Source organism: Micropterus dolomieu, linkage group LG23, assembly GCF_021292245.1.
Source record: "Micropterus dolomieu isolate WLL.071019.BEF.003 ecotype Adirondacks linkage group LG23, ASM2129224v1, whole genome shotgun sequence".
Lineage (NCBI taxonomy): Eukaryota > Metazoa > Chordata > Actinopteri > Centrarchiformes > Centrarchidae > Micropterus > Micropterus dolomieu.
The window spans coordinates 18,428,393-18,451,694 of NC_060172.1; the positions used below are offsets into that span (position 1 = coordinate 18,428,393).

At 40.5% G+C, this 23,302-nt stretch overlaps 4 protein-coding genes and 1 long non-coding RNA gene across 10 annotated transcripts in view; 3 read left to right on the forward strand and 2 right to left on the reverse strand.

Moving 5' to 3' along the window:
• LOC123962612 (F-box only protein 40-like) overlaps positions 1-1,495 on the reverse strand; it is a 10,885-nt gene extending 9,390 nt beyond the window's left edge. For both annotated transcript variants that reach the window (XM_046038779.1, XM_046038780.1), the window contains exons 1-2: positions 1,220-1,495; positions 676-713 (exon numbers count right to left, since the gene is read on the reverse strand). In XM_046038779.1, the coding sequence (XP_045894735.1) occupies positions 676-678 (3 nt within the window). In that variant the 5' untranslated portion in view covers positions 679-713; positions 1,220-1,495. The remainder of the gene's footprint in view (positions 1-675; positions 714-1,219) is intronic.
• Positions 1,338-7,938, forward strand: LOC123962616 (F-box only protein 40-like). The gene is made up of 9 exons (XM_046038787.1): positions 1,338-1,433; positions 1,941-1,964; positions 2,126-2,691; positions 3,364-3,865; positions 4,856-5,035; positions 5,934-6,175; positions 6,495-6,626; positions 6,713-7,046; positions 7,158-7,938. Exons 2-9 carry the CDS (start codon positions 1,962-1,964, stop codon positions 7,362-7,364), a joined length of 2,166 nt encoding a protein of 721 aa, XP_045894743.1. The 5' UTR covers positions 1,338-1,433; positions 1,941-1,961; the 3' UTR covers positions 7,365-7,938.
• Positions 2,021-23,302, reverse strand: part of LOC123962618 — a 29,708-nt gene continuing 8,426 nt past the window's right edge. Inside the window, exon 2 of the long non-coding RNA XR_006823018.1 lies at positions 2,021-2,587. This is a non-coding gene — a long non-coding RNA (uncharacterized LOC123962618). The remainder of the gene's footprint in view (positions 2,588-23,302) is intronic.
• On the forward strand, positions 8,266-12,042 carry LOC123962615 (coiled-coil domain-containing protein 92-like). Of its 2 annotated transcripts, XM_046038785.1 has the most exons (4): positions 8,266-8,510; positions 8,893-9,041; positions 9,185-9,232; positions 10,826-12,042. In XM_046038785.1, exons 2-4 carry the CDS (start codon positions 8,912-8,914, stop codon positions 11,530-11,532), a joined length of 885 nt encoding a protein of 294 aa, XP_045894741.1. In that variant the 5' UTR covers positions 8,266-8,510; positions 8,893-8,911; the 3' UTR covers positions 11,533-12,042. The 2 variants fall into 2 exon arrangements, with proteins under 2 accessions (XP_045894741.1, XP_045894742.1); XM_046038786.1 differs by lacking the exon at positions 9,185-9,232.
• The window catches only part of LOC123962611 (clustered mitochondria protein homolog), a 30,734-nt gene continuing 26,154 nt past the window's right edge, over positions 18,723-23,302 (forward strand). For all 4 annotated transcript variants that reach the window (XM_046038772.1, XM_046038771.1, XM_046038773.1 and 1 more), the window contains exon 1: positions 18,723-18,831. The gene's annotated coding sequence lies outside the window, so the exon portion shown is untranslated. The remainder of the gene's footprint in view (positions 18,832-23,302) is intronic.

The window sequence follows — 23,302 nt, forward strand, 5'->3', positions numbered from 1 at the left end:
GTGCTCTTAGGAACCTTAAGTGCAGCAGAATTTTTTTTGTAACCTTGGCCAGATCTGTGCCTTGCCACAATTCTGTCTCTGAGCTCTTCAGGCAGTTCCTTTGACCTCATGATTCTCATTTGCTCTGACATGCACTGTGAGCTGTAAGGTCTTATATAGACAGGTATGTGGCTTTCCTAATCAAGTCCAATCAGTATAATCAAACACAGCTGGACTCAAATGAAGGTGTAGAACCATCTCAAGGATGATCAGAAGAAATAGACAGCACCTGAGTTAAATATGAGTGTCACGGCAAAGGGTCTGAATACTTATGACCATGTGATATTTCAGTTTTTCTTTTTTAATAAATTTGCAAAAATTTCTACATTTCTGTTTTTTTCTGTCAAGATGGGGTGCTGAGTGTACATTACTGAGAAATAAAATGAACTTTTTTGATTTTTGGAAAATGGCTGCAATGAAACAAAGAGTGAAAAATTTAAAGGGGTCTGAATACTTTCCGTACCCACTGTATATAGCTTCAATCAAGAGCCAAAAAAGAATATGCTGTATATTATACAGTCAAACAGTGTGGAATAAGTTGATTTTAACAACCTTAAAGCTACTTATATGATTAAAAGTGGAAAGCCGACTTTGTTTAACAACACCTGATGTTACAATTGCAAAATAAAACAATACCATGCTTCAGATCCTCTGGCACCAGTTTCTTATCTGTCCTGCAAACAGAGAAGTACAGTACTTACAGTACAATCAACTTGAAAAGAAACTGCATGTCAACACACTACGGGAGAATATTAGCAGTCCTGTGTCATTAGAGTCAATAGGAACAGTGACTTACAGACTGGAAAGGAGAGAAACGCTCTCCTTGCACTCCGTCTTGTGCTTGAAAGACCAAAGTGTCTGTGCGTGTGTCTGCGCTATTTGTGTGTGTTATAAATAGAGCTAAGTACTGACTGAGAAATGTTTCACAGGTGGTCAGAAACATGGTTTAGGTTACCGCACGCAGCCACTTGCATCAGTAAATCTCTCTCTCTCATATTGTGGATCTGCATACAATTTATATCAACCTGCAGAGGTTGTATTTAATATCCTAACAGTGTCCTCTAGTGGAGAAATAAGTATTGCCAAAACACTGTCAGTGTGGATTTCATTGCAGTCATTCAACAAAAGATTAACTGTTTATACTTTACTGGAAACAGATATTCAGACACGGTCATCCCACCCCAGATTGAAGGAGTTTGGTGGCTGTAGCTTGAATCCACTGCAGCGGAGGGAGAAACTGGGGGGGGAGTTACGTCTCCTGCTGAAGCTGTTTGGTGCTGCTTGGCTAATTTTAACCTGTCAGCTCAAAGAGCACAGGGACAGAGAGCAACGTTATAACAAGAGAAAACAACTTGTCTGCGGTGGCACCTTGGTAAGACCTTTGTCTAGATAAGGTTTGATCCCCTTGTGAATACTTTGATAACGTTTTTGTTGATCTATATTGTAAGCAGAACAGTGAAAACTACTTGGACAAGTAATAAAACCGTAGAGGTTAAATGTTCATTTGCTTTTAGTGCTTGTCTGAGATTTTAAACTGCCAGATTTACAGTGCCATAGGACACAAAACTTAACAATACTACTATTTAGGTATCTACTGTACAGTTTACTTTGAATATCAAATCTTAATTTCACAGAAAGGACATGGAATACTTACATTTTGTTCCATTCTTGTATGGTGTAACAGTCTGGGTGTCAGGTAGAAAAAGGAAAACATTCATGCTACTGTGAACCACTTTAGGCATCTAAATATCATTAGTGGGGGGAACAGTCACTCTTTGGCTGACCTTGTCATAATAATCTGACATATGCGAGCGGTGTCAATGGATCACGAGTAGTCATTGTTTTACTGTTACAGAATAAAGTATGAATCTGTGAGTAAATTTTTGGTGTTTTTCTTCCAGGATTACAAAATTTCCTGTAAAATGGTGAGTGATTTCCAGATATAATTCTTGATGTATTAAAGATTAGGCATGCTTCAGTCTTGATGTAAGTGTTTAATATGCTGTATTTCCACGTTGTAAATCTTTCTTGTTAATAATTCTTCCATCCTAGTTGCCTCCTCTCTTCTTCTTTCTCATCCAATCAGAGTCATCGTTCTCGTGCCTCCAGGTTGCGACAGCATATCCACTGTGATTCCTGCTATAGCCAGCGCTGCAGGGCCCGGGTGGAAGTCTCTGTGTGCTGTGCGGTTATCCCCTGCCGTCTGCACTGTGGCGCTCTATTCCACCTGTGCAAAGAGGAGGATCACATGCTGCTCTGCCCTAACGTGAGGGTGCCCTGCCTCAACGCTGAGTACGGCTGTCCAGTCCACCTGCCTCGGTCCTCCCGGGCAGCTCACCTTCAGGTGTGTCCGGCCAGCGTGGTGTGCTGCTCCATGGAGTGGCTCCGCTGGCCGATTGATGACACAAACCCACACAGCAATATGGCCTTGCAGGAGAATGTGATGAAGGAAAATGAGGGGCAAGTGGAGGCTCTGGATCTTGCCATGGCCCTGGTTGATCAGTCAGACCTTTACAGCCGCCTGAAAATGAAGCCCCTCTATCCAGAGCTGATGGAGGCAGAAGAGGAGGAAACACAAGATGAGAAGAAAGAGGAGATAGCAGTGGGAGGGTTAGTCAATGGCATCACAAACGAAGATACCAATGAAGGTAAATAGTAACGCTGTTTTGGGCCAACATGAGATTAACCACCTTAGCGAAGATTCACTTTTATTAAAGGCCCTGAAAACCTGAAACCTGAAAATGTTTTCTCAATCAGCCTCTTAACTGTAAGTGAAGTGGTACACATTTCTGCCGTAGTTAGAACAGTTTTGGTTATTTCACAGGAGAGATTACTGTATTTATTTTTCTCTCAGAGCTCTTCTCACTGGTTTGAGGTGGGCAGGGCTCAAGAACAACGTGATGTCACATACTCCTGTGCACCAATCAGGAATGAGCAACTTTTAAATGAGAATCAGATGACAGTTCGTGGGTCATTGTCAATCAAATATGATCAAGCCACACGAACACAGTCCTGAAGAAGCAGATTAGCTGAGTTTTAACGTTTGATAAATAATACCTGAAGATGTGTTTTTCTGTGATTGTTGCTTATTTAATCATGAATGTTTAATTTTATAGAGAATTACTGAAGATTTCTTTTAGGTTTAAATCATGTCTTGATTTTGAGACAATGAGTAAAATCGTTCAATATACAGTTTTCTTGGAGCAAAACTCTTCATTGGCATACACATAATGCAACTTCTAGTGACCATTCTTTTAAATTTTAAACATACTTTAAACACCTAAAATAAGAAAAATCTGTTGTCTTTGCATTTCTTGTCTTTACATTTCTCCCCACATCTGTTCCTGCAGAAAACAGCGCAAGTGAGGCTAATGTTGCTGTAGAGACTGCACATAACACTGTGGATAAAAGCATCAACATAGAGAAATACAATCTGTGTGAGATGATGTTTGGCATGGAGAGAGGCGGCTGTACTACCGCTCAGGCAAACCAAGACAACCCCAAACAAAAACCTGGTGAGAAGGTGAAGGCCCAGAGGCAGGAAAGCGTGGCGAAAAAAACATGTGCAGACCACAAAGACAAAGAGAAAGATGGAGCGGCTGCATACACACCAGACACAAGTAAGTCAGGACACGCCCCGTGGCAGGAGGGGGTGATGGAGCGTCTGAGTCAGGATCTCAGCCCACAGGAGTACAACATGTATATGGTGCATCATGGGCGCATGCTGCTATCCTTCGGACACATCCAGGCCTGTACGCCAAGAGAGAAAGATTTTGTCTATGGCAGTTTGGAGCCTATCGAAGTCCAGACCCTGCGCTCTTTCAAGGTAATGATTTCAATCTACATGTGTTATCTGTGACCAGAAGCTCTATAGCTCATTCTGTCGGTTGGTTAGTCCACAAATATTTCCTCACCCTTTGGCAGCCACAGTTTTCGCCCTAGAAGGTGGAAATTTGGCAGGGAGGTCAAGAGTGTGTGTGTGTGTGTGTGTGTGTGTATGTGTGTGTGTGTGTGTGTGTGTGTGTTCATGCCAATTGGTTAAAAGGGGAAGTGGCAGTGGGAGTGGCCAATAGCAAAAGGGCGCATAACTTCTAAACAGATTTACATAAAGACATACACACAAACACTTTCATTTGTGACTGTTTGCCCAGCCCATACACTTTAATTTTTCTGTCATATTTTCTTTGCCCAAGTATACAGTAGCCTATAAAAGGAATTGAATTTGTCCATAAAGCTGTACCCACCCTATAGAAACTTTCTACCTTTAAGGCTGAATTTTGCCATGGAGGTCAAATGTTTTTGAGGATGCGTGTGTGTTAATGCATGCACAAGTACATGCATTAGTGTATATGGTCCAGGCTGTGTGTTGACCAGTGTTTTCAGTAAATCTTTGATTGAAGGGAACGGGTTATGTCTCACTCCTTATTTGGAAGGTCCAAAAGATGGCGCTGACTGTAAGCTGCAAGTCAGTGCTCCAAACCAGCTCCATTGCAAACAGACTATAGTGTGGTTTGATTCATATATCACTAAATCTTGATTGGTGCAACAAAGTACTTGTCCACACCCTTTTCCAGCTGAGGCTGAGGGCCTCCAAGGGCCTTTAAATGTTATGTGACTCTTCACTTTTTTGTAATCTTCAAAAGAGGAACAGACAGTTGCCATGTACTGACAACTGCAGTCGCCAATAAGTAAAGTTCCCCAATGCAGCTTTAAAATAAGCATCAACAACACTATAGTCAACCAGACCTAATAATAATGTGGCCACTGTACTCTCCTGGCTTCTAATGTTATATATTGTCTTGTCCTATTACTAAAGGTCCCTGTAAGCTATCACTACAGGCAGCGGGTTCATCTGTACGACACGGCTGCGCGGGCCAAGAGTGAGCCTCGCTGTGTGGACACATCCGACCTTGGAGTCAACGAAGAAGAATGGTTCAGTGATGAGGCCACAGCCACCCTGCTGGGCTACGCTGAAAAGGCGGTCATGGGTCACAAGGTCAGTCAGATATTTATGACAGTATAAAACCTGCAGATATGACAAGATGAGGGAGGTGAAAGTGGAACTCCAAGAGAACTACGTGAGACTTTCAGAAATGACCGTCTAGACTTTCCTGAAACATATACACACACGTATAGAATTTGGTATACATTTTTTAATGTATATATTTATGTGGTGTGATAATGAGGTTCACAAAATACTGTGAGCAATGAAGATGGTTTTCACACAAGGATATCTTCCTAGTGGAAGAATCATCAGCCGTCTTGTCTTGCTTTACTTTCAGTAATTGGGAACCTGGGAAATATGAGGGGTCACCACATGATTATGAGGGATAAGATACAAATAAATATATTATTTATTCAATTTTGCATTACCATGTAGCTGTAATACAAATATATTTATATAGATGTTCACTGTACAGGGTTCTCTTTTCTAATGCAAAGCGCTCTGAAGTATATCCAGATGTAGAGGATGATAGTACTTCTTCTTATGATTTAAACATGTTTTATTTGCGTTCAATGCCATACAACATATTATTAAGGTATACAGCACTATGGCTGGATTTCAAGTTTGTTTGCTAAACTTGAATTTCCCCCGTGGTGAATTTCCTGACCAAAACCAAATTAAGTTACTGCAAGGTGATTTTCATATAATGTGGAAAAGTAAACAAATTCACTCCTGCATACTTTTAACATTTATGAGGACTTATGGTGAGGCACTATGGAAATGAGGAGAAAACAATGGCTTCCTAATGTATGGTAAAAAAAAAAAAAACCTTTTTCAAATGAGTATGCACTACATCAATACTTTTAAATGGCTTAAAATGTGTAAAAACACTGGTATAGTCCATTAACTAGAATTAATCATGTATTGTGATTGATCGGTGTCCGTGCAGATCAGCGTATCGAATGCAGCCGATGGGCTCTTTGTTGACGTGGGAACACAGACACACTCGTTCCGCTCAGCTCCGTTTAAAGGGAAGACAACTCTTGCGGAGGTGATGGTGGAAAGACCACTGAAGCTTCATCTTCAGCTGCAGGCAGAGAGTGTGAACAGCAGACACAACAGAGCCAGCTGTGTCTTCACCTACGTTTGTGGTCACACGTTCCACCGCAGAGAGTTTGCCACACATTTCAGGTGCCCCGCTGACCTCCTTATTCCTGTCACATGTCACTTTCAGTCATTGGGCACTCTTATCTCAACGTACAACATTAAAGTAATAAAATTTGATTTGTCACTGAAAATTCAACAATTGCATATTACCAAAAGGATGCAACCATTTGGAAATGTCAACCAGTAGGATAAATACTGTTCATGTAAAATAGGAGCAGAATATTTTTATTTTGACTGTGATTTTCATTTGTCCACCACCTTGCAAAGAATGCCTTTTTCCTTAACTGTGGATAAACATGTTTGGCATGTTTTATGAATGTATTAATCATCATATAATTTCCAGGAACATCCACAGCGACATTCAGACCTGTCTGAGTGGATGGTTCATGCAGAGATGCCCCTTAGCGTATCTGGGGTGCACCTACAGCCAGAGGAGATTCCGGCCCTCCACACATGAAGCCACCGTCTCCTACAAGTGAGCACAACTCAGATTCATCAGTCCAGATTAAAAAATTTGGGTCTACCATTTCTTTTAATATATAGTATATTTTTTCACTGCAGTCAGCAGTTGAGGAGTTTCAACTTGCGTCCGACACTTGTAACCTCAGTAGGTGACGCCTCCCAGCCACCCAGGAGCACAGCGGACTCCTCCACCACTCAGAGGAAGAGGATAGGTCAGACAGGAGGAGGGGAGGACTCTTTGAGCTCGCTCCCCTATGAGGTGCTTTGCCACATGGCCAGTTTCCTGGACAGTATGTCCCTGTCTCAGCTGGCTCTGGTGTCCCAGCTCATGAGACAGGTGTGCTCCTCTCTGCTGCAGGAGAGAGGGATGGTCACCCTCCGCTGGGAGAGGAAGACCTACTCTCATGGGGGAGCCAAGTGGAGGGCCAAACCTGTAAGATATATACTCATCCATCCTTGTAATTATTTATAACAACAATTCCCATACTAACTGTGATCCATGTTTCCCTTTTCTCTTCTTCTGACTATTCCTGTTTTTCTCCAGGTGTGGGAGTTCAGTAACCTCTTCTCTGCAGTGGATTCGTGGCGTATGGCAGACATCCCTCCCATATCTGCTCATCTAAAAGTCTGTCCTTACTACAAGACCTCTTCGCGCAGTGAGCCTGTTGCGCTCCCCAGCATGAGTGAGAAAAAGCCAGGTAGCAGCCAGGAGAGGCTTGGCCTCGTCAACCATTTCACAAGAAACAGATGAAAAAATTCCATTTAATTTAACCTGCTGTGTCAAAATATATTTGTGTATTATTTACACTGTTGGCCAGATTACACTGCACAAGCACAGGTATGATGTCTTACAACCAGTATGTCACGAAGCACCAACAAATTATACAACGTTTATTATGGCATGTGATTCTGAAGTATGTGAACTGCCATGGTTGAGCTCCTCTACTCTTCACCTGCCTCTCTAAATCATCTCCTGTCTCACCAGGGAAGAGAAGAGCAGTAGTCTGATGAAAATGTTTGGATGCAACCTGTCATAGTGCTTGTGTAGAGTTATCAGTCACCCAGGTGGTATTTAGTGATAAATTAAACACATTAACAGAGATGTTATTCATACTGTATATGATATCGGATTGATAGAATTTGCACTGATAGCCTAAAACATTGGTGGGTGAACTGAGTTTAAATTAGTTAATTCTTTCTGATGAACAAGGCTAAGTCCTTATCACAGCATGTTTTGCTGCATGTTGTCCCCTCTCGCCCACCCTCATTTCCAGCCTGTCTTTGCTATTCTGTCTGAAATAAAGGCATAAAAGCCCAAAAATATATATTTTTTGTTTATTCTGAACTGAAGTAACCTACTGAGCAAACATACTGAACATAAATAAACTATATAAGGGATGATCAGTGTCACAGTATAAACCATTTCAACCAGCAGCAATGAAAAAAAATGAATACACTCACATGATAAATGAACTCATCCAAAAGATTGGTGAAAAAACAAATCTAAATATACATTTAGGTGGAATGAAACTCATCTTTGTCTCGGAGCTCCACCTCCTCCTGCACCGTGGCACTAATCACCCCCCATACCAGGCTGCTTTGTTGTGATTAGCCTACAGCAGCGGCACCGTACTGCACGTACAACCAGAAGGTTAAGAGGAGGTTATTCCGACTCTTGACTGCAGCAAGATTCATATAAACCGAGGGAAAAAAACGTCGACCTGCTGCAACAGCGAAACAGCTTAAAGGGAAATAAAGGAACGTGGCGTTTTGCACACCGGATGTTTTGCACGGGTCTTTTGTTTTCTCCATCTCTGCTGCATCAAGGACAGAGATACCGGGGCGGTACGAGGATCCATGAGAAACGCTTTGAATAGGGTACCGCTTCAGTATCACGGTAGGCCACGGTCACAGAGAGTGACGCACAGTTACAGGTAGATGCCGAGCACCAGTGACCATCGGTGCATATATCTGAAAGCTATGGGCGAGAAATCAAGCTGAATAAGATTAAATTAGATAGAGTAGGCATTTCGCAAATAACCTTACTAGGGAATAACCCAAGAAACATATTAAATGTTGCAGAAAAAGTCACTATAATATAGTAGTAGTGGTGCGAAAAATTTAAGCAAATATTTTTTTTGGCACGGAATTGACACTTCCACATAATATCCAAGCATTGTTCTATGTCAGAGCTCAAATTGGGACACTATTTTACTGTAAACAACTGGACTAGGAAATCCCTTGTGCCAAATTATCCAGCTACCAGCATCTGTGTGCAGGTTGTGTGGGGGTTCAGCCATGGATGCTGGGAGGCTGGAGCTGCAGGTGGCCAGTGTGGAGAGAGGCATCGCCTTCCTGAAGCAGGAGCACCTGGCCATGCTGACCGGTCTGCAGCTGGAGATCACACACCTGAAGAGGCGCTGTCATGGTCAGTCTACTGGTGACCTGCTGCTGCTCTCTGTCTCATAATGTGTCTCTTAACCACTTGGCCACCTGTCTGTCTGTCACCCTGTCTTCTCTTTTTCTGTCTGTCTGTCCTCCTGCTGTGCTTCTTCTCCTACTTGGCTGCAGAGCTAAGCTGTGAGCTGGGCTCCAGGTTTCCTCTCAGAAACACAGAAGGTAAGACATTGCAGTACAAATCCTTGCTGACAAGTGGGAAAATGATATGTGGGAGGAATTATTGAGAGAAAAGCACAAAGGCTGTGCAGAGGAGTGTGAATTCACAACCTCATGATACAGGTCCTTGTGTACAAGGCACGATACAACATTATTACAGTAATTGAGATCAAACTTTAAATATTTTTGCATTACTATTAACATATTTATAATTATATGTATTTAGATTTATTATGCTTAATTATTTTTATATCTTATTATATTTATAATTAGTAATGGGGATGCATGATGCCAGATCGATACTGTTACTGACTTATTGCTGCAGAACGTGTAGCGCAATCTATCTATTTTGCAATATTTCTGTCAGTTACATTTATTCAGTCATAGCAGACTTCCATAGCATCATTAGCATTATGTTACCTGAAATAAAAATTGTGAACAATGATTTCCACACATTGAGGTACACAGATTTAACATTTAGGAAAAGAGAGCACTGGCACTGGATCAGTACTCAGTATCGGTAGAATTAAGGTATCACAATCGGTACTGGGAAAGACAAAGTTGGATCAGCGCATCCCTAGTTTGTATAAATTTGCATATTTTTAGTAACATTGTGTTATCCATGTCTGTCAAGTGCTTTAGTCCTTTATAAAAGAAAACAAATTGCAAAATAGGATAAAATATGCATAAAATATGCTTAACTAATTCTAAATAATAGAGAAGTAAAGTGTATATCTGTGTATTATTAGGGTGATAAAGAAACTAACATACTACATAAAGGCATGGTGAAAAGAAGAATTGTATGAAATGTAATATGAGGATTTCAACAAGTCCTCCAACCCTAACGACAATCGACCTGCCTCTCATTCTCCGGCACTCGCACTAACTCAGGCTGCCGAATGAACGAGGACCCATGTGAGTGGTGAACGAATAGTTCATTTCTGCTCCACAGTAGAAGCAGCTGTCACGTGTCGTGAACTCATCAATTGTGTTTCCTGTGCTGACAGAGCCCATGCAGTTGTGGCGAGTGAACATAAGTGTCCAAGACTATTAATGTGTGCGTGACAATGAACAAATTACTTCCACATACTACCCATCGAGAGGGTCGTATACAAGATTAGGTCAAATGAACAAAACGTTCTTTGAACGACACTAGTAACCGTCTTTGTCATGTGTTTGCGTTGTACGGCCACTAGAGGTCACTGCCATAATAGACGTAAACATGAGTCATAATTTTGTGTGGCTAAAACAACCTATATCGTCGTTTTTCTTTGGAGGACAGGTTTGAGGATTAATCAAGCAGATGAAATGAAGGAGAAATGGAGCATGGAAAAACTGACCAATGAATGTAATCCTAAGATATACATTCATCTCCTCAACTTTTAAAAAACAAGTTCTTCAGTGCTTCAACATGTGCAAAGACAATAAAACACATAAAAACAAATACACGAAAAACACTTAAGAGACTAAAATACACGTTATTCTCTTGTAACGTGTATTAGAAATACACGTTACAAGTAAATATAATGTATATATATATAAATAGAATAATAGTATAGTATAAAATGATAGTATGTTTTTATGTTTGTTTCTCAGAGGAGGAAGCAGAGCTCGCAGCACGTTGTGAGGCTGCAGAGCGTCTCCTAGAGGACCAGCAGTGCATGATGGTTGCTGCGCGTGGGGAGCTGCGGGCCGGACGGGCACGTGCATCGGCACTTGGAAGGAACCTCAGGGAAGAAGAGCGATGTTTCCTGGAGGAACTGAAACGCCGGAGCCACAAGATCACACTCCTGAGTCGTGAGCTGCAACACCAAAACGTCATTACGACGAGCCTCTGCCACGAGCTCCAAACCGCACGCTTAAAACTGTTCCAGCAACGCTACAGCAGAGAGCCTGCTGCAGAGGGAGAGGAGGAACCCAGAGAAAAGGATTTAGAAGAAGAAGAAGAGGAGGAGGACGAAGACGAGGAAGATGAAGATGATGAAGGGGAGGGCTCAGACTGGCTTCTGTCTCCGCCTCCTCCAGCCTCTCCCAGCCAACCAGAAGCGAACAAGAGGCGTGTCAGGGAAGAGAGGGTCAGAGCTTGCATCCCACAGGAGAGAGTGACGTCACCGCAGAGGCCACACCCCATGCCTGACCCCGCTCTCTTCTTGGTGCCACTTAGATACCGCCTCCTTCGCTTGAACCAACCAATTAGAATGCAGGATGGAGAGGGGCTGGAGGACGAGTGGGAGGATATAGAGGACAGCAGGGTGCACAGGAGGGTGGACATGGGAGCAGGAGAGGGAGAAACTGCTCTGTGATAAAAAAGACTTGAAGTCGTCTTCCAGCAGGTCTTGGCCAAGCTCAACCAACATCTGATGCAGTTTATCAAGAAAAAGCTGAAGATGAGAGAGATGTGACTTTGTGATTGTCTGTAGATTTCAGGAAGTGAGTTAAATATTTAGAGTTAGTTGCACAAGGGTTTGTGATTGAACCTACACATAGACATATTAACTGAATTGGTCACATTGACGGTACAACATGTACTTTGAAAATGTGAAGAAATGAGTGGGTGAAAAAAGACTGAATAGTGGGACTGTTCCATATGGATGCCTTTTGATTTTACCACTGTTGATCACGGCTTTTGCCTGTAATTAGTAGCCTTGCCTCTGGGTCTGTAAACTCACACCATACAAAGTGGCAACCTGCTTTTTCACTGCACTAACCGTATTCCAGGTTTGGAAAGACACTGTAGAGAGGTCTTAGGGACATTTTTTATCATTTGCACTTTATTAAATTCATGCGATGTGCCTGATAATGGCACAGACGTATTTCTGGAGTCATGTTTTCTGTTGTCAGTGTTTGAAAAAGATTTTAATAGGTCTTTGTTGCAGCAGATATTTTGACTGAAAAACACTAATAACATTAACGATGGCTCCGTTGCAGTAAGCCATGCAACAGTACACCAGCGTGTACAATACCAGGACCCTGAAACTGAAACAACTACATGGAATTTAGCCATCATTCATTTTGTTATTTACACCTGTGCTTTTCCTTGTGTGACATGTGAAAATGTCTGCTGTGAAAAAGCGCCTACTGCTTTTTGAAACTGGCTATTACAAAGATGTTATGACCAGTTGCTCTCAACAGTGAAACAAGATGTCATTTTTGGCTTTAGAAAATTGTGACCACCATTTTTGACTAGTGTCTGATGTTTTATAGACCAAACAAATAATCAAGCTAATAATCGGCCCTAAATTGTATGTAAGAAAAACATTCACCAGTATCAGGATAACCCTGTCACAATGGTTCACAGCCTGCTTTTAGATCTGCAACATATTTACCAACTCTGGGATATAACAGTGTGCTGCTCCCAAGCTTTTATCCTACACTGGGTGGCAGTACAACCAAACCTTGACTGGAATTAAAATATGGTCAGATCTGCCAACTTAAGTCTCATTCTTACATTTTGCTCTAACACTGTAGTGCTAATAAAGCTATGAAAGCAATGTTTTGCCAGCTTCCAGTTCAGGCAAGAAAATGTCACATTTTATTCACTGGCTCACATGCATTGTAATGAAACATCCTACATACACATGTGTCACTGAATTTTACAGTTGAGCAATTGAAATAGGCTATTAAAAGGAAGAAGGGTTGGAGAGTTCAGGGGAGGTATGCAGGAAGATTGTGATGACTGTGAAATTTAGCATTCTGCATCTTTCTGCAGATGTACTATCGACAACTATAAATGAGCGTATTAGTATAATATTAACATTAAATAAAAAGTATACTGTTTTAAAAACAGTATACTTTTTATTTAATGTCAATATATTAATTATATAATGTTACTCATAGCTTGCCACTAGTAAAAAGTAATTCCAGTTGGACAAGCGGTTTCATTATTTGGGTTGTTTTCATTCATCAAATCCTTGTGCAATAAACATGCTCTACATACTTTTCGAGTTCAACTTATGAAAGTTTGCTGTAGCACGTCAAACTTTTAAAGTCCTGCCTCATCCAGGCTGTGATTGGTCAGTTGACGAAAAGTGACACTGACGAGCACATCACTTTATGAAAAGTTGAACAACGCATCTATTTTTAGGGGCATATGCTGAGTGAAATGGTCGAACTGTAGAGCCCTGAATAATATTACAAAAAGTATGTTTTAGACCAGGGGTTGGCAAATAAGTCTAGCATCATGCCAATTTTTTTCAAGTCATTGGATGGCTGGCCAGAACTACATCAACTGACCATTTAACATTTACTGTGTGTGTGATTAACTCAGTTGGTAGTGCAGAGGATTCCCGTTTGGAGGGGTGTGTTTTCAGTCCTCACTTGCTGTAAGTATATTTTCCTTCCCTTTTCAACAAATTGATTGTGAAGAGATCCAAGGGCATCACTTTGTGTTGAAAAGTGGTGGGGACATAGGGACTCAGATTAGAAGTTTGAAGAGACACGAGCCAAAAAAAAAACCCTTAAACAGTGTTTTAAAGATATCCTCAATTTAGAGATAGATGAGTGGGGGTCTGGGGGGCCCTCCCCCAGGAAATGTTGATCTTTAAACACTTCATTTTCTACATTCTGGTGAAAGTTTCTGCACCAATTTATGGTGGAAATGTTTTTATTCATGTAAAAGGAAACACAAAATTCAGGTGTCAGGTGACATTTCAAAATATATAAATATAACAGAATCGAAGTCAGTGCTCTCAGGCATTCTGTGCTGCTTTCAGATCCGTTTCTCCTGTAGATCAACTTTTTACATTACATTACATTTATCCAAAGTGACTTACAATTGCTATATATGTCAGAGGTCGCACGCCTCTGGAGCAACTACACTGTAAACCCAAATAAGTTCAGAATACTCAAAATATTTGTGGAAAATGATTACCTCAAACTTTTTAAGTAGTGGTAATAATATTTTTGAGTAAACCGTAACTTAAATATAATACATTAGTTAAAAACGTTTAATTTCCCCATACTAAATTACATTGATTCACTGATGCTCAAAATAATTAATTGTGCTAGACTCAAATACTAATGGAAACTCACTCAACAAAATTACTATTAGTAAACTTAAAATTTACAAAATGCCAATTTTCATATGGTAGTCCTCAAAAATACAAATACAACTCCATTATTACAATTCAAGTTCTCTTCATTAGTATCATCTTGTCACAACATCTTCCGTCATTTCTACATTTAACAGACACAAAATAAGGCACATCTTGCATAAAGCTGAATAAATTAGTAATAATAAGAAGAAATTGATTGCTTGATCATGTAATAATGCAAAGGAAATGCAGTCACACAATTACTTGCAGAGTAAATCAATGTCTACAAAATTGGCATTGGATGATGTCAATAATGAAACACCGGGATGGACGATGACATTGTTAAGCTACGTAATTAACAAGCTGCCATGCGGTGCACCTTCTGACGTGAAAAATGGATCACCAGGGGATAAAAAAAAAGAGTTCTATGTTTTTTTTCAGTGACTTTATAAAACATAACCTACTGCTGATGAATAAACTCAGGGGAGCAGACAGGGAGACCAAGAGAAGCAGGGAAAGCCTGAAAAAAAAAAAGGTGTGTTTGCAGTGAGAGACCAGAGGTAAAGGTGTTTAGAGCCTCACCACCTTATAATGGCAGGAAAACACATGACCTCAGAATCATTACAGATAGGATTATTCATTAATTTATTATTCTTAATTTACTGCTTTATACATTTGTAGAAATTAACATAAATAATAGCCAACATGAGAACCACCTCCCTTCTCTGTTATTACAAGCATTTCATTTGTACATCAAAATCCAAAAGAATAATCTCCTTATTAGCTTAAAAGGACTAACGTTAGTTTGCATCCCTAATTTGCTTTAATGTTACTAACCTCAGCTCCTCCGTGGTCAACACCATCCTTTCTTTTTAATTTAATATAACTATCAACATGTACAGAAGATGACAGAGCTGTAGCCCGACAACTTAATGCTGATCTTATCCTCCACTAACTTTCACTGTCACTGTCTGTTGGTCTTTGTAGTCGCAATACAGCGAATCATATTTGGACGGATTTAGACTAGCGAGGGAAAGAACACCACCACAGGAGGAAAAAACATTCTTGAGCGCTGCAGGTAGCATTACATGAACGTTGGAAAATAAATACCTGTTTAAAATTATTTAAGACCTAGGCTAGAACACAAACTTCAGTGAATTTAAGGTGCTTTTATCAGAGCAGCTCCTTTAATCTGGAGGTCTCATAGTGTTTGATTGTCCGAGTGACAGAAAGTGAATCTCAGAGGAAAATATTCTGGTAGTAAAAGAATGGTGTCGGTGTGTCAGGTCATAAAAGCTTCAGCTTCTCCAGACCAACAAATATGTCATCTATGAGATAAAAGAGATTGCCAGTCAAGAAATAAGGTTTCTTTTAGATATATAAAGAAATTATATAAATTATGTAAAACCATATGCTCTTTTGAATATTATTGTTACTTTTTCATTAATAAAAAACAGCCACATGAAGAAATGAAGTGCTACATGATGTCTTATACTCCTGTAATACATTATTTTACAACTTGGGAGGGTTGGCTCATCTGGACTAACATAGAAGAAAATGAAAATGAAGAAATTCTCAAAAACTATCACATCTAGTGCATCCAGTATGACCACTGACAGATACCAGGACAATGTAAGCCTCACTGTTTCTGCACCACAGTCCATTATAAACCACATAATACATGAAGTTTACAAAGGCATTGGCTTGGGAGGATCAAGGTTCCTCTCATTTTGCTTAATTAGATAAGCATGCAAATATTACCAAAATGTCTTTTAAATTTTTTTAAATACAACAGAAAAACAAAGTAATACTGACAGACATAATTTCAACTTGTGGTAAAACGGTGCAACGTTTTCATGGGCATTTAGCATGTGAAAGTACAAATTACATATTTGTATGCACAGTGGGATGCAATATCCAATAACATTTTTTAATGCAAATTTGTAAAGTATTCATTATTGGTCACTTGATAGGCACACGGTCTTGTTATATCACCATTAGCAGTAAAAAGAAATACATGTTTTCCACCAGGGCAGTAAAATGTGAAGTTTAGCTGCTGAGCTTCCCTTGCTGTTACCGTTTCATTAACAATAATATTCATCAGATGTTTGTCTCAGGAAGGTAACGCCACATTTCTGTCCACGTAACAAAGCCATAACAGAGCGCTGCAGAAGAACTACATGAAATGACAATCCAACTACATATTTTTTCTACCAGCGCAGTAAAAGTTTAGCTGGCTGATCTGAGCTTTCATGCTGGAAGCTGCCGTTTTATTGCCTATTAGCGTTCAGCTGATTCTCACAAACATAACAGACAAAGCCAAAACAGAGCGCTGGAGAGAGAGAGAGTCCCTGCACTCCACCACAGTGGAAAAATTCCTTTACAAATGCATATTACAGCCACTTCAAATGAGGCAACTTGTGTCTGCAATTGAAGGGCTGAGGGGTCTATTAGGTTCACCGCTGATAAAATGAAACATTCAGCCATGCATCAACACTATTTTGGGATACATCTTACCGAAATGTCTTTGAAGCTCGAGGAAACTCAGCGCTCAAGTACACTTGAGAGGACAGATCTATTAAAACAGATTACAACAGATATAAGTTAAATACAAACATATACTTATCATACAAACATAATAATTACACAGTTACAACTGATCTGGAGATCAGAACAAGAACAAGTGGAGGGGTTTTCATATCATATTTAACCTATTGTGAATATTTTTTAACTTTTTGAGGAACCATACATCTTCCTACAAACACTGCGTTCAGAAACTGCTTGTTAACTTATATGAAGGCAGCTTGACTGTCTCCAGAGTAACGTTATAGGACTCGGAAGTAACGTCAACTAAGTTACAGCAGTTTAAAGTAAACATTAATGTTACCTCATTGTGTTAGCCAGCTAACTTAAACTAAGTTAACGTTAGCCTTTCTGTTTACATTACTGCGCCTGAAACATAACTTTTTCACTTACCAGACCAAAGCGCATGAAACAAGGTGCAGCCCCAGATGAAAAAGCATAAGTGTTGACAACTGTCTGGAAAGCTTTCAGCCACAGGTGATACCTTACGTTAGCTTACATTAGCTTATGTTAGCTAACGTTAGCATAACAGGAATGCGGCAAACTGACTCCACATACTGCCTCCGGTCATCCCAGTGTACGGTTATAAAATAAAGGCATAGAACAGAAAAAAACACTTTCAGAGTGCTGCAAAGAAAGCTGGATTCTCTCGAACTTTGTAAATTAGTTATTATTTAACAGTTTTTTGCAGCATTGGGCAACGGACTTCCCCGTTTGGTGGGCGTGTCAGAGGTGTTACCCAATCAGCTGCAACACATTTGTAAAGACAGCTGTGGTTTAAAATGCAGTAAAAAATCAGCACGCTTGCAAACACAACTGTGTGTTCAAGGCACCACTGTTTCTGTTTATATATGTTTTGCTACCTTTTGTCCACTGAATTCAGCCTAGATCCAATGGTGACATCATGGTCCTCCCTCAACACCACGCTCCCTAGTTTCAGCATCATTTGGCGCCAAAATTTCGTGACTACGAAGCTCGGATGTCATCGGTCACGTGGAATGGTCATGTATATAAGTGGCAACACGCGCTTTGTTGAAGTTAAACTAGCGTCGACGTCACGGCTCAAACGTCTCGTCATTGGACTGTGGTAAGTCTCTCCTACTTATTAAAACATTGTTTTGTATTTTGACAGAAGCAGTGTTGTAGAATAACTTGATATTGATGTTCACCATAAACTCCAGCTGGCTGGTTTTATCTTTAAATAGAATTCCGAAGGTGTAACGTTAACGATACCGAGTCGAGTGTCCTGCTGGCTAAAAAACCTGTCCAGCACAGGCACACTCAGATTTATCCTGCCGTATAGGGGCCTGGGCTGGTTTAGGGATACAAGGAGAAGAACAACTGTTATTAAGTGTAGAGAGCTTAGTTAGATAAGGCTTGTATATCTTTCTATTCAACTTGCTTTAGCTGACCAATGACAAAAACACTGTCAATATTTTAATATTAAAGTAAGGTTTGGTTTTCTTTAAATATGAAAATATGCTGTTAAAGTGAAATGGCAGTAGCAATAAACTACGTTAACTGTGGTTAACATCACTGTTAGCTTTAGGAAGCCTATAGTGCCTAAATACATATAAAATGTAACGTTTCTTAGTTACTTTCCCCCTTATATACCTGGCCAGAGTCCTCTCTCAGCCTGAGATACATCATGCGGCGGCGCTGGCGGTGAAGTACCTCTAGTTCCTCTATTAAGAGGTAAAATATCAAAATTAAAATATTCGTCTCCATGCTGGTGGACCGCAGCTGTGAAGGTTGCTAGGCGACAGGAGCGGCGCTTCCCCACGCATGGGTAAGGGCGGGGTCAGTTGATGACGCAATAGACAGTCCTCCGTAGACCAGACCGTCTCATTTAACAACGGACGGTTCGGCCTTTTGCGGCCGCATGCCTTTGTAGGCCGCGAAGGCCACGCCCTTCAATGGATGCGGTCCCTGAATTGAGACACAGCTGATGGCTAGCTTAAATGTGGCATTAAATCTAGAAGCTAAGTAAGTAACTTAATGTCAAATTAAACCGTGTTGGCAAGAGGTAACTTTAACATTGTCATCATGGAAGACTAATTTTGTTGTAATATTTGGAATCTTCCATAAAATGTCAGAGTCCACATGTGAGGAGTTGGCTAACATTAAACAAGCTAACATTAGCTTGATGTAACTTTCTATAGATATCCCTGCCGAACAATTCAAAGGAAGTAACAAATTAGTGTCACATGAATAAGTAACTGCCTATTTAGTAGTAAGTTGTGTTACCTTACTGATTTACTTTCACAGCCCTCTCAAAAGTGTGTTTGGCAGTCATGTTAGCTAGTTAAATTAATCTTGCTTTGTTAATGCTTGTATGTTGTTCCTGAAATGTAAGTTGCTTTGGATGAAAGCATCTGTAAATGTGAAATTGACAGTCTTGTCTCAAGACTTAAAGATTTTAATGTTATTGATAAGCGGCAATGTTACTGGTTCTTAAATCTCTGCTTCTAAAGTTTTGGTGTAAGTTAGTTTAATATAATGCTGCAGTATCTGCCATATACACACTAAGCAAAGTCAGCAGACCTTAGCGGTGGGGCCAGTAAAGTAAACCAGGTGGAGTGTATTCCACTTATAAAATAAATATATTTAGTCATTTAACTTGTGCTTTTATCCAAAGCAACTAACAATTGCTATATATGTTAAAGGTGGCACGCCTCTGGAACAACTAGGAGTTAAGTGTCTTGAGTCAGGGACACATAGATGATGTGTCACAGTTGAAATCAAACGCAGGTCTCTCCCACCAAAGGCATGTGTCTTACTGTATGTAGACTAGCTAAACTTATTCAGCAAGTTTTAAATCTTACTTGTTATTCACAGATGTGGTAATCACAATGTTCTGAAATTATGTAGAATTGCATATTTCTTGATCGGTGGATTTTTACATTTTACACCCTGCGAAAGCATGTATGTTAATCCATGCATTTTATTTCTAATTCACCTGCCTTGACTTCTCCGTGCACTCACTCACACACACCTTTACCTCTGGTCTCTCACTGCAAACAAATCGGCTTTCCCTGCCTCTCTCTCCCTGTCTGCTCCCATGAGTTTCTCCATAAGCAGTAGGTTATGTTTTATAAAGCCACAGAAAAGACACAGATCTCGTAACCTTTCTAGATATTTACAACCGTGAACTGCATGCCAGCTTGTTAATTACATAGCCTATCAATGCTGTCGTCCATCCCAGTGATTCATTGTTGACGTCGTCCAATGCCAGAGTGTGAGTGTGTGTGTTCTCTAAGTTAAATAGAGTTTGGTACAAACAGTAACTGCATTAGTTTAAAGCATGGGTGCCCAACCTTTTTTTACCAAAGATCTACTTTTCAAGTAGCCAGCCTCCCAAGATCTACCAGTCCAGTGTCAACATCGCAAACCCACACACTGTTTCCAGCCTGCAGTAACTAATCTCACAACACTATTTCTTGTTGTCACACAAGTACTAAACATCACAACACAAACCCTTCTTCTCTCAAACACACACACAGACAAAATCCTCTCACACAGTTGCCAGTTTGCATAGTGCGCTGTAGCACAAACCCGCTCTCTGCTCCACTCACTCACTCACTCACTCACATGCACACACATGTGTAGCATGTCTACTTATGATTTTAATAAACTTATGAGAATTAATACAAAATTATGAATTTTAATATTCAGAGAATATTAATTCATAAAGCTCTCGTTTCGCAGGGCACCACCGGAGATTTAATTCACCCAGAGTCTCCGGACCTCTGGGTAGCGTTTTAATAATTATACAATTATTCACTAGTGATCAGTTAGTTAATAATCACTCAATTATCTTAAATCAATCAGTCAGTCTCATATCGAAGGGGTAAATTCTCGTGACAGGGAGTTGGAGTTAAGCAATACACACACAATTCCTGTGATTACAGTGAAATTTATTAACTAACTAAGGCGACATAAATGTGGTTAAATATACATCAAAGAAATAAACAATAGCTAAACAATGAGAATGTGGAGTTCTATTGTGGGTAGAATTTGATTCACATGGGCAGCTAATGAACGCAAGCTATGAGTTTTAAGAGTTAAAGATAATCTATTAACAAACTATGGGACATCACTGATCACAGAATGCCTTGGTTTGGTCTTACTGCTTGTCGTTTCTCCAAGCCGGGTTGCTGGTTGGCGGCCTCACGCTGGCGGAGTTCCGTGCGTTCTCGGTTAGGACGGCTTAAAACCGTCGGCCGGTCACTTTCTCTGCCAGGGAATTGCTCCGGAGGTCCGTCTTTTGTCAGCTTATTGAAGAAACTTGCAGTGGGGGCCTTTACAACCCTGGCTAGGGTTAGAGGTTTGGTCGTCCTTTGTTACTGCTGGCGGGCCCACGTGCACGGGTCCGGTCCGGAGCAGTGTAAGTTAGCTCAACGAATAAAGCTTAAAAAGAACTTGGTCGCTCTTGAATTAAACTAGTGTAACTTAACGGTCTGATAACTTTTAACAAAATAAAATAAAATAAAAAGCAAGTCATTTGCTGGGAACGAGGGAAAAGTCAAGGTCACGGCGCTTCGTGTATGTGGCTTGAAACGAACAAAGAGCCTTCGCTGTGCCGGGTCGAACTTCTTAGGGCGTTGCCGGGAGACGGGGCACGCTGAGCGCGTGCAGAGCCAAGAGGACAAGAGAGCAAGAGAAGAGAGAGCGAACAAGAGCGGGTGTCGCTTTTTTTTGTTGGGGCGTGGTTCCCAGAGGGGCAGTCCTTTGTTCCCCTGAGGGCTTGTTTCCGGTTTCCTGAGAGACTGTCTTCTTAACTCTTAATATTTCTATTCAAAAATCTATTTGCGCGTATTGTATCAAATATCTTCACACAATCAAACCTTAATTGTCAAACGGGTATACCATTCTAAGTTTTAAGCATTTGATAAAAGGAAAACAATTGTCAGTAGTTCAACCTTAAGGTTAGCATTTCCTAGGAATCACATCAGATGAGAGGAACTTAACTAGCTTTCTGGATAATATTGGCTGTTACACGTTCTTACTTAGAGACTATAAGCAAGATACACGAATGGCATCAGATTATGAACAGGTAAATACAGAGTGACATTTATACATTAAAACGGCATTTCAGAACGATGGCATGCAATACTTATTTTGTCCACTTGGGGAGTTCTGGTTACATGAAGAGTAGATATTCAACTTTGAGCTTCTTTACTAAGAACTGGAAAGCTGGTTATACACACAAGCTTGCGGATGAATGTTTTAGTAGAAAATTGTATATGAAACGTTTAACTAAAGCATTAGTTAATACTAAACAGACAGTGATTACTAGGGAATAACAGGGAGGAATTAAGACAAAACAAAAAGAGGAAATTAGGGAACTCTTCAAGATTACTTTCTTATGGTTCTCTAGTCTTCAAACATCACTAAAGGGTAACAACAGGTTCATTACTACTAAACTAAGAGGCAAACGCCACTACTCACTTAGCAGGGGTTATTATTTAAACAGAACAAACAAAGTTTATAATGGAACCTTTGTTAGTTCAAGAAAAACAGGGGTTGTTAGTGTCTCCCCTTTTGCATACCTGGCTTATCACATTTGCACATCGGCTAAAGATGTGCACTGTCAAGCTGTGTCACACCTTGACGTTGTAGTTCTGCTTGCATGTGAGGGAAGTTGCGCAGGTAACCACGCTGCAGCCTGCTTGACATCAGCTGTAGCTTGCTTTTAAATGTGTTCACTGAACTCATCATGTTGACTACATCTTTATCCTTACCCTGCAGCAATAAATTCAATTCATTGAGCTCGCCAGTGAGATCAGTGAGGAAAGATAAATCTAAAAGCCACTGGTGGTCCTCTAGCTTTGTATGTTAATCCACACGTTTTGAAAGCTTCAGGAAGTCCTTGATTTCAGGCAATAGCTCCGTGAATCTGGCCAAACATTTACCTCTGCTTAACCACCTAACATCCGTGTGAAGCAGCAGGTCTGTGTGCTCAGAATCATTCTCCTCCAAGTGAGCACGGAAAAGCCTTCTCTGCAAACTCCTGGCCCAAACTGAACACACAATCTTCATCGCAATATCCATGACTTCTTTCATATTTAAAATTTCTCCACACAACGCTTGCTGGTGAATTATACAATGATAATTCAGGATATCCGGGAAAGATTCACTTTCTTTACACAGTGTAATGAACCCACTGGTGCGGCCCATCATAGCAGGTGCCCCATCAGTTGTGATGGAGATCAGCTTGAAGAGCGGCAGTTTTGTCTCGCTAACAAATCCCATGAAAGCATTAAAAATATTCTCACCTCTGGTGTGTCCTTTTAATGGCAAAATTGTGAGTAGCTCTTCCTTGGCGCTCATGTCTCCAAAAACCATCCTGATGAAAATTTACAATTGTGACACATCCACCATATCAGTCAACTCGTCAAATTGGAGGGAAAAGCACTCACACGCGTCAATATCCTTCTTCAGTTGCTCTACATCC